General features: G+C 41.3%; 1 protein-coding gene across 1 annotated transcript; it reads left to right on the top strand.

The window, feature by feature from the left end:
- Positions 1–1,482: 1,482 nt before the first annotated feature.
- On the top strand, positions 1,483–3,423 carry LOC145850169 (C-C motif chemokine 20). The gene is made up of 4 exons (XM_045710923.2): positions 1,483–1,834; positions 2,079–2,178; positions 2,687–2,764; positions 2,884–3,423. Exons 1-4 carry the CDS (start codon positions 1,762–1,764, stop codon positions 2,924–2,926), a joined length of 294 nt encoding a protein of 97 aa, XP_045566879.1. The 5' UTR covers positions 1,483–1,761; the 3' UTR covers positions 2,927–3,423.
- Positions 3,424–12,157: the final 8,734 nt, after the last annotated feature.

Genomic DNA, 12,157 nt, shown 5'->3' on the forward strand with positions numbered 1-12,157 from the left:
AAAGCACAATCTGTTTCTGTAGAAAAATACAACTTTAAATCTTAGCTTCTTCACCAGCTCATCTATATGTTTTTTAAATGTCAAATCCATATAAATCCAAATGCAAATGTATTTATATGCGGGAATTCAATAAAATAGCATGATCAACAGTATCAAAAGCTTTTGACAGGTCCACAAAAAAAGCAACACGTTTCATTTTCCTGTATAATGGAGTGACAAGATCATTAACAACTAAAGTGGTTGCTGTAATAGTGCTCTGCCCAGGCCTGAACCCTGATTGGTTTACATTCAAAATACATTTCTCAGATAAAGAGGAAGTTGTACATTTACCAAGGATTCAAGAATCTTAGCCAGAGGAGGAAGCCTTGAAATGGAGAGATAATGTTTAAGATCACTACTATCCCCGTCCTTATGTATAGGCAGCAGATGATTTCCATACTTTTGGAATATTTCCTGATAACAATGATTGGCGCTGCACACTTAAGCAGACCGGGATCCAATTGGTTGGCCCCTGTGAATTTCTTGTTGTATATTGCTAGCAAAGCATCCAGGACTTCTTTTTCTGTAAATAGCCTGAAAAAGAACTTTGACTAACCTCTCTGATCATTCAGAAAGTTTCTCCTATCAGTATCCAGCTCAATATCATTGTCAATAGGCTTAGAAGTTATTTCAAAGATAGGTAAGAATTCAGGTGAATCCCCCTACACAGGTAAGACTTAATCAAGTTTCATAAACCAGTGTTCTAACTGCTAGTTCCACACACACACACACACACACACACACACACACACACACACACACACACACACACACACACACACACACACACACACACACACACACACACACACACACACACACACACACATTCTCCCTGTGTGGAGGAGGAATGATACAAGGGGGCACTGCACTGTGACTAAACCTGTCCTCTAACCTGGGTTTATGTATGTGTGTGTAAAGGAAAAATGCACATTTCCGTGTCTCCGTAACAATTAACAATGAAGCAAATCTTATATCTATTGGTGTCAATGATAGTTTGGATCCACAATAAGTACTCCATCACAGCTGTGACGTCAAACTGAAGACTTTGACACAATGGCTGGGATTATATTACCTGAGCAGTTTGTGAAGGTCATATCCTATTTTAGTCTATGGTCATTATATCAACTCCCATTCATTCAGCTGTTTACACACTCCTCAGGTAAGATTGTTCCACTCCACTCCTACGCACTGCTTACATTCCAGCATTATCTTTCAGTGGAGGAAAACAAGATCATTCATCTGTAGCAAAGGAGGACATGGAGAAGACATTTTATCTCACTGGCAGAGCATGCACACACGAAACACCTGAGCATACCAACAGTCGCACCAGAGCCTAACAACGCCCCCTCACCCCACATCAACACCCCCTGCCATTACATTCCATGACACTGCTATCTGGGGGAAATCCAGCCCGAGCCCTACTTAAAGAACACAAACTCCCAGTCAGAAACACACTCGATCTTTCTCTCACACACTACAGATAACACATCTACTGAAACACTCTCTCTCTCTCTCTCTCTCTCTCTCTCTCTCTCACACACACACACACACACACACACACACACACACACACACACACACACACACACACACACACACACACCACACACACACACACACACACACACACACACACACACACACACACACACATCTACTGAAACACTCTATCTCACTCTCCCTACTTTCTGTCTCTGTGGAACCCATCTGAAGATCAGGATGCTACGCTGTAGAGTGTGTGTCCTGGCTGTGTTGTTATCTCTCCTCACCCTCATCCCCTCCACACAATCAGGTGAGTGCTAATACAAACACACACACCATACACACACACCATAGTACAAATACATACACATGATAAACAAGCACACACATGCACACACACATGCTCTCCCTATCTTACTGTGTGTGTGTGTGTGTGTGTGTGTGTGTGTGTGTGTGTGTGTGTGTGTGTGTGTGTGTGTGTGTGTGTGTGTGTGTGTGTGTGTGTGTGTGTGTGTGTGTGTGTGTGTGTGTGTGTGTGTGTGTGTGTGTGATAGATTGCTGTCTGAAGTACACTCGGCGTCCAGTGCCATGCCGACGGCTGAAAGACTACACTTACCAGACCATTACCTCTTTCTGTGACATCCATGCTGTCGTGTGAGTTATCCTCCAATCACAGCCCAAAACACACTGTGTGCATTTTGACGAGGTGAGGTTAGAGGAAAAACCATTGAGATTCACTCACTATCTGTGAGTGTGTGTAATGTGTGTTGTGTGTGTGTTTGTGTGCACGTGGGTGTGTGTGTGTGTGCATGTCTGTGTCAGAGGAGGCTGGTGGGAGCAGCTTTAGGAGGATGGCTCATTATAATGGCTGGAATGGAATGAAAGGAACATAGTCAAACATTTAGTTTCTATGTGTTTGATGTGTTTGATACCATTCCATGTATTCCTTTCCAGCTTTACAATGAGCCCGTCCTCCTATAGCTGCTCCCACCAGCCTCCTCTGGTGTGTGTGTGTGTGTGTGTGTGTGTGTGTGTGTGTGTGTGTGTGTGTGTGTGTGTGTGTGTGTGTGTGTGTGTGTGTGTGTGTGTGTGTGTAGGTGTGTGTGTGTGTGTGTATGTGTGTGTGTGTGATATGTGTTGACATTGTGATGTGTTGTTGCAGCTTCCACACTCGGAGGGACAAGTTTGTGTGTGCCGATCCCTCTCAAGACTGGACCCAGAGGGTACAACGCTGTCTGCTGTGAGTACACGTGTGTGTATGTCTGTGTATGTGTGTGTTTTGCGTGTGCATGTGTGTAGGTGTTGTAAAAGTTGTGTGTATGTTTGTCTAACATTGTGTGTCTATGTGTGTGTTCATAGCAAGCGTCAGAAGAGGAAATCTAAACTGAAGAAAAGTCTCTGATCTCATGACCTGGAGATGATTTATATGTGTGTGTGTGTTTGTGTTATTTACCCTATTTATGCTTTACAAACAGCTAAATATCTCAATATGCATAGAGACGCTGTTTCAGGATGGTTCGTTTTTTAACCTGAGATTTCCGTATTCATACAAATCATTTAATAAATGTGGTTATTATTGTTCATCATATCTGTATTGATTCTGAAGGTGTTTTTGAGTTTCATATCAGTTTGTGTGTAACTCTATGTATCAATGTTGTTGGTCTGTTTCATAAACAGCAAGTGTAGTATTCCTGATAAACATGAAAACATCTGTTTTCACAGAGTACCACAAAATATTTTTGTGTTGTTTAATATCCTCTGTCCAATTGGAGCCAGAGAAAACCTTTTTAATTTTGCCATTTCAAAGTGTCCAAATGTATGTATGCATTTTCCTGAGGTGTACTGGGTTTCTGTAAGCTAAGAGCTATGAAATGGATAATAAAATATGTATTTGGAAAATCTGCTTTCTACTTTTACTGTATGTGACAACATCTAAAACTGGAAATGGCATCATCATCCACACAATAAATTACAGACTGTAGGAAGGGATACCAAACATAGACACAATGACTGGGATTATATTAGTCTATGGTCATTACATCAAATCATTTTCATTCAACTGTTTAAACACTGTCGGGTAAGATTGCTCCACTCTACTTCCACACACTGCTTACAATCCAGCATTATCTTTCAGTGAAACACAGGTGGCTGGTGGCACTTTAATTGGGGAGGGCGGGCTCATAGTAATGGCTGGAATGGAATTATTGGAATCGAACACATCAAACACAGGGTTTCCATCTGTTTGATATCAATCCATTCACTCCATTCCAGCCATTATTATGAGCCATTCTCCCCTCAGCAGACTTCACTGCAGTGGAAGGTAACAAGATCCTTAGCATGCAGCCACATCCTCTGATCTGTGGAATCCATGAAAGACAATTGAGATTCATTCACTATCTATGTGTGTGTGTGTGTGTGTGTGTACACCTTTGTGTTAACACGTATTAGGACCTGGGACAACAACAACTCATTAATACTATATTTTTGTATCTCTTTGTTTGTGTGTGTGCCTTAAATCTTAATGTACTTCTTTAGAACTCTTTTAATAATACATTTGTCACTGAGTGCTTGACAGTAACCTAACAAAGCATGATCCTGCCCTGAGCAAGCAGTCTGTATTTGTACAGGGTCACTTTTACAGTTCCTTTTGACCAGAACAAAGCGCTTTAGTGCAGGCACTGTGTGTTTGTGTGTGTGTGTGTGTGTGTGTGTGTGTGTGTGTGGGTGTGGGGTGTGGGTGGGGGTGGGTGGGGTGGGGGGGTATTGTACATCACACACACCTCTTAGGTTTCTCCCTACTGTAAGTAATCTGGTGCCCTGGAATAACTCACCACTCCACTCTCCAGAAAGAAGTCTTTTTAGAGACCACAAAAATGTGGTCAACAAAATTCTGCAAAATGGACTTAACCATGCATGGGTATCTGATGACTTCAAAAAGAAAACCGAATTTCAACCAGAATATACATTTCAAACATCCCATGACAAATTCTGCTTGTTGATTTGCCCTGTATTGTACCAGGTGTGGCATTAGCCAAGAGGCAGCAGGCATTTAGTTCCACAGACAACCAGTCTGTGTATTCTCTTGGTCTCTCTAATTCAGTACAGTGAGGTATTCTATAGTGTAGAAGTGTGTTTGTAGTCAACACAGGTGTGTGGCTATGATGTTTTATTACAGGTGTGTGGCTATGATGTTTTATTACAGGTGTGTGGCTATGATGTTTTATTACAGGTGTGTGGCTATGATGTTTTATTACAGGTGTGGCTATGATGTTTTATTACAGGTGTGTGGCTATGATGTTTTATTACAGGTGTGTGGCTATGATGTTTTATTACAGGTGTGTGGCTATGATGTTTTATTACAGGTGTGTGGCTATGATGTTTTATTACAGGTGTGTGGCTATGATGTTTTATTACAGGTGTGGCTATGATGTTTTATTACAGGTGTGGCTATGATGTTTTATTACAGGTGTGTGGCTATGATGTTTTATTACAGGTGTGTGGCTATGATGTTTTATTACAGGTGTGTGGCTATGATGTTTTATTACAGGTGTGTTCATGTTTCAGATATGTTCAATATGATTTCATTGTGTTGCTTCAAAGGTGCAATATCTACGGCTGTTCCATGGTCATTTCAATAAATTATATACAGTATACCCATTGACTGTTGATGATTATAAACTGGGCGGTTTGAGCCCTGAATGCTGATTGGCTGACACCTGTGGTATATCAGACTGTATATCACAGATATGACAAACTAAAAAAATGTTCTGCTCTAATTACATTGTTAACCAGTTTATAATAGCAATAAGGCACCTCAGGGGTTTGTGGTTTAAATGACCAATATATCACAGCTAAGGGCTGTATCCAGGCAGCCCTTAGCCATGGTATATTGGCCATGTACCACAACCCCTCGTGCCCTATTGCTTAAATATAGCATAAATGCCTGATGAGCTGCCTTACCCCATAATAACCCAAAATAAACTGGTACATACATGATATAAACCAACTATAGTATGTAATAACCATGAATACTTTCTGGTACGTTTTTTGTCTCAGGGTGAACTAGAGTTCTGAAGTGCACACACATGACACAGTCTCCATTGCACTCCACACTGCCCTCACCACCCTGGACAAAATTAATACCTATGTAAGAATGCTGTTGATTTGTCATATGTCACACCCTGACCATAGAGAGCCCTTGGTTCTCTATGGTATAGTCGGTCAGGGCGTTACTGGGGGTGTTCTGTGTTGTTTATTTCTATGTTGGTGTGCTTGGTATGGTTCCCAATCAGAGGCAGCTGTTTAGCGTTGTCTCTGATTGGGGATCATATTTAGGCAGCCATTTCCCTATTGTGTTTTGTGGGATCTTGTTTTTGCGTAGGTGCCTATTTGCACTTCACTGTCTTCACATTCGTTTGATCATTTATTTTTTTGGTATTTTGCTGAAGTTTCACGTTATAATAAAGATGTGGAACGCTACTCACGCTGCGCTTTGGTCCAATCATTACGACGATCGTGACATCATAAAAACAGACTACACCACCTGTTGGAAGTTTGGAGCACCAGGACTCTTAACTGTAAAACTTTCAAGTTCCAGTGACCAGTTGGGAACCACGGTAACCATGAAACACAAGTTGGCAAGATTTCATCAAAAAGTGTGAACACAAAAAAATTATAATAATGTATGGGTAGACTCGAAATGTATCAAACACAAATGTAGGCCACTAAAGGGATTATGGTGGAATAAATCCCACTAAAAGAGTTAGGGTGGAATAGATCCCACTAAAAGAGTTAGGGTGGAATAGATCCCACTAAAGGGGTATGGATGGAATAGATCCCACTAAAAGTGTTAGGGTGGAAAATATCCCACTAAAAGAGTTAGGGTGGAATAGATCCCACTAAAGGGGTATGGATGGAATAGATCCCACTAAAGGGGTTAGGATGGAATAGATCCCACTAAAGGGGTTCGGATGGAATAGATCCCACTAAAGGGCTTAGGATGGAATAGATCCTACTAAATAAAACATTTCACATTCATTTTTACATTGTGATCCAGTCCGGATTTTGCGCCTTCGAAAGTCTGTTGTAGCTCTGCCCCGTTTTTCCAGTTCCAAAGTTTCGCAAGAGGTCCTTCCATGTCTTTGTCCATAACCATTCTGGCACACGTTGCTTCCATGGCCATTAAATACACCAATAGGATGTACATTGAATTATTGATACTTCTCAGGAGGGGTTGAGAATTCCAGAAAGTTGTGTGTTCCCGTATTCCACCCATAGAAGCACTCCTTGGTTGACAGCGGCGCTCCTTTGAGTAAACAGTGAAATTCAAAACAAGGGAAGAGAAACATGCTTAAAAACACACAAAAATACATCAGTTTAAAAAAGGTGTGAGAAAGCCATCTTATGTTAGAATGTACAACAATAAGACCTCATTATCACTTCGTCTTCTTCATTTCGTGACACATCGACTACAGCTCTGCATTCAACACCGTTGTCCCCTCCAAGCTCAGGACCCTGGGACTGAACACCGCTCTCTGCAACTGGATCCTGGACTTCTTGATGGGCCGCCCCCAGGCAGTGATAGAAGGCAACAACACATCATCCACGCTGACCATCAACACAGAGGCCCCTCAAGGGTGTGTGCTTAGTCCCCTCCTGTATTCACCCACAACTGCGTGGACGCGCACGACTCCAACATCATCATCAAGATTGCTGACAACTTTATGGTGGTAGGACTGGTCACCGACGATGATGAGGCAGCCTATAGGGGGGAAGTCAGAGACCTAGCAGGGTGGTACTAGGACAACAGCGCCCCCTTCCACATCAATGTGGCTGTATTGGAGCGGGTCGAGAGCTACAAGTTCCTTGGTGTCCACATCACTAAGGAATTAACATGGTCCACACACCCACACAAATGTGAAGAGGGCACGACAGGAGGCTGAAAATATTTGCCATGGGCCCTCGGATCCTCAAAAAGTTATTCAACTGCACCATTGAAAGCATCTTGACTGGCTGCATCACCAGTTGGTGAGGCAACTGCAAGGCACCCAACTGTAAGGCGCTACAGAAGGTGGAGAGTATGACCCAGTACATCACTGGGGCAGAGCTCCTTGCCATCCAGGACCTCTATACCAGGCAGTGTCAGAGGAAGGCCCAAAAAATTGTCAAAGACTCCATCCACCCAAGACATAGACTGTTCCCTGAACAGCGTCTACCCCCTGGCCATAAGACTGCTAAACAAGATTGCTAAATATCTAATCAAATGGCTACCCGCTGCTGCTACTGTCTATTGTCTATCCTGTTGCCTAATCACTTTAACCTTACCTATATGTACATAGCTACCTTAATCACCTTGTACCCCTGCACATCGAAACGGTACTGATACTCCCTGTATATAGCCATGTTATTACCTGGTACCCCTGCACATCGAAACGGTACTGATACTCCCGGTATATAGCCATGTTATTACCTGGTACCCCTGCACATGGAAACGGTACTGATACTCCCTGTATATAGCCATGTTATTACCTGGTACCTCTGCACATTGACTCGGTACTGGTACTCCCTGTATATAACCATGTTATTACCTGGCACTCCCTGTATATAACCATGTTATTACCTGGCACTCCCTGTATATAGCCATGTTATTACCTGGTACCCCTGTATATAGCCATGGTAGTACCTGGTACCCCTGTATATAGCCATGTTATTACCTGGTACTCCCTGTATATATCCATGTTATTACCTGGTACTCCCTGTATATAACCATGTTATTACCTGGTACTCCCTGTATATAACCATGTTATTACCTGGCACTCCCTGTATATAGCCATGTTATTACCTGGTACCCCTGTATATAGCCATGGTATTACCTGGTACCCCTGTATATAGCCATGTTATTACCTGATACCCCTGTATATAGCCATGTTATTACCTGGTACCCCTGTATATAGCCATGTTATTACCTGGTACTTCCTGTATATAGCCATGTTATTACCTGGTACCCCTGTATATAGCCATGTTATTACCTGGTACTTCCTGTATATAACCATGTTATTACCTGGTACTCCCTGTATATAACCATGTTATTACCTGGTACTCCCTGTATATAACCATGTTATTACCTGGTACTCCCTGTATATAGCCATGTTATTACCTGGTACTCCCTGTATAAAGCCATGTTATTACCTGGTACTCCCTGTATATAACCATGTTATTACCTGGTACTCCCTGTATATAGCCATGTTATTACCTGGTACTCCCTGTATAAAGCCATGTTATTACCTGGTACTCCCTGTATATAGCCATGTTATTACCTGTACTCCCTGTATATAACCATGTTATTACCTGGTACTGCCTGTATATAACCACGTTATTACCTGGTACTCCCTGTATATAACCATGTTATTACCTGTACTCCCTGTATATAACCATGTTATTACCTGGTACTTCCTGTATATAACCATGTTATTACCTGTACTCCCTGTATATAGCCATGTTATTACCTGGTACTCCCTGTATATAGCCATGTTATTACCTGGTACTCCCTGTATATAACCATGTTATTACCTGGTACTCCCTGTATATAGCCATGTTATTACCTGGTACTCCCTGTATATAACCATGTTATTACCTGGTACTCCCTGTATATAACCATGTTATTACCTGGTACTCCCTGTATATAACCATGTTATTACCTGGTACTCCCTGTATATAGCCATGTTATTACCTGGTACTCCCTGTATAAAGCCATGTTATTACCTGGTACTCCCTGTATATAACCATGTTATTACCTGGTACTCCCTGTATATAACCATGTTATTACCTGTACTCCCTGTATATAACCATGTTATTACCTGTACTCCCTGTATATATCCATGTTATTACCTGGTACTCCCTGTATATAACCATGTTATTACCTGGTACTCCCTGTATATAACCATGTTATTACCTGGTACTCCCTGTATATACCCATGTTATTACCTGGTACTCCCTGTATATAACCATGTTATTACCTGGTACTCACGGTATATAACCATGTTATTACCTGGTACTCCCTGTATATAACCATGTTATTACCTGGTACTCCCTGTATATAACCATGTTATTACCTGGTACTCCCTGTATATAACCATGTTATTACCTGGTACTCCCTGTATATAACCATGTTATTACCTGGTACTCCCTGTATATAGCCATGTTATTACCTGGTACTCCCTGTATATAGCCATGTTATTACCTGTACTCCCTGTATATAACCATGTTATTACCTGGTACTCCCTGTATATAACCATGTTATTACCTGGTACTCCCTGTATATATCCATGTTATTACCTGGTACTCCCTGTATATAGCCATGTTATTACCTGGTACTCCCTGTATATAACCATTTTATTACCTGGTACTCCCTGTATATAATCATGTTATTACCTGGTACTCCCTGTATATAACCATGTTATTACCTGGTACTCTCTGTATATAACCATGTTATTACCTGGTACTCCCTGTATATAGCCATGTTATTACCTGGTACTCCCTGTATATAACCATGTTATTACCTGGTACTCCCTGTATATAACCATGTTATTACCTGGTACTCCCTGTATATAACCATGTTATTACCTGTACTGCCTGTATATATCCATGTTATTACCTGGTACTCCCTGTATATAACCATGTTATTACCTGGTACTCCCTGTATATAACCATGTTATTACCTGGTACTCCCTGTATATATCCATGTTATTACCTGGTACTCCCTGTATATATCCATGTTATTACCTGGTACTCCCTGTATATAACCATGTTATTACCTGGTACTCCCTGTATATAACCATGTTATTACCTGGTACTCCCTGTATATAACCATGTTATTACCTGGTACTCCCTGTATATAGCCATGTTATTACCTTGTACCCCTGCACATCGAAACGGTACTGATACTCCCTGTATATAGCCATGTTATTACCTGGTACCCTTGCACATCGAAACGGTACTGATACTCCCGGTATATAGCCATGTTATTACCTGGTACCCCTGCACATCGAAACGGTACTGATACTCCCTGTATATAGCCATGTTATTACCTGGTACCTCTGCACATTGACTCGGTACTGGTACTCCCTGTATATAACCATGTTATTACCTGGCACTCCCTGTATATAACCATGTTATTACCTGGCACTCCCTGTATATAGCCATGTTATTACCTGGTACCCCTGTATATAGCCATGGTATTACCTGGTACCCCTGTATATAGCCATGTTATTACCTGATACCCCTGTATATAGCCATGTTATTACCTGGTACCCCTGTATATAGCCATGTTATTACCTGGTACTTCCTGTATATAGCCATGTTATTACCTGGTACCCCTGTATATAGCCATGTTATTACCTGGTACTTCCTGTATATAACCATGTTATTACCTGGTACTCCCTGTATATAACCATGTTATTACCTGGTACTCCCTGTATATAGCCATGTTATTACCTGGTACTCCCTGTATAAAGCCATGTTATTACCTGGTACTCCCTGTATATAACCATGTTATTACCTGGTACTCCCTGTATATAGCCATGTTATTACCTGGTACTCCCTGTATAAAGCCATGTTATTACCTGGTACTCCCTGTATATAGCCATGTTATTACCTGTACTCCCTGTATATAACCATGTTATTACCTGGTACTTCCTGTATATAACCATGTTATTACCTGTACTCCCTGTATATAGCCATGTTATTACCTGGTACTCCCTGTATATAGCCATGTTATTACCTGGTACTCCCTGTATATAACCATGTTATTACCTGGTACTCCCTGTATATAGCCATGTTATTACCTGGTACTCCCTGTATATAACCATGTTATTACCTGGTACTCCCTGTATATAACCATGTTATTACCTGTACTCCCTGTATATATCCATGTTATTACCTGGTACTCCCTGTATATAACCATGTTATTACCTGGTACTCCCTGTATATAACCATGTTATTACCTGGTACTCCCTGTATATAACCATGTTATTACCTGGTACTCCCTGTATATATCCATGTTATTACCTGGTACTCCCTGTATATAACCATGTTATTACCTGGTACTCCCTGTATATATCCATGTTATTACCTGGTACCCCTGTATATAGCCATGGTATTACCTGGTACCCCTGTATATAGCCATGTTATTACCTGATACCCCTGTATATAGCCATGTTATTACCTGGTACCCCTGTATATAGCCATGTTATTACCTGGTACTTCCTGTATATAGCCATGTTATTACCTGGTACCCCTGTATATAGCCATGTTATTACCTGGTACTTCCTGTATATAACCATGTTATTACCTGGTACTCCCTGTATATAACCATGTTATTACCTGGTACTCCCTGTATATAACCATGTTATTACCTGTACTCCCTGTATATAACCATGTTATTACCTGGTACTTCCTGTATATAACCATGTTATTACCTGTACTCCCTGTATATAGCCATGTTATTACCTGGTACTCCCTGTATATAGCCATGTTATTACCTGGTACTCCCTGTATATAACCATGTTATTACCTGGTACTCCCTGTATATAGCCATGTTATTACCTGGTACTCCCTGTATATAACCATGTTATTA

Source organism: Salmo salar, chromosome 29 (genome assembly GCF_965601325.2).
Source record: "Salmo salar chromosome 29, fSalSal1, whole genome shotgun sequence".
Taxonomy (NCBI): Eukaryota; Metazoa; Chordata; class Actinopteri; order Salmoniformes; family Salmonidae; genus Salmo; species Salmo salar.

Excerpts from the sequence above, each read along its gene's own strand:
- LOC145850169 (XM_045710923.2), top strand. The coding sequence starts at position 1,762 with ATGCTACGCTGTAGAGTGTGTGTCCTGGCTGTGTTGTTATCTCTCCTC. Across the intron at positions 1,835-2,078 it reads CATCCCCTCCACACAATCAG|ATTGCTGTCTGAAGTACACT; the intron begins GTGAGTGCTAAT and ends TGTGTGTGATAG. Across the intron at positions 2,179-2,686 it reads TGTGACATCCATGCTGTCGT|CTTCCACACTCGGAGGGACA; the intron begins GTGAGTTATCCT and ends GTGTTGTTGCAG.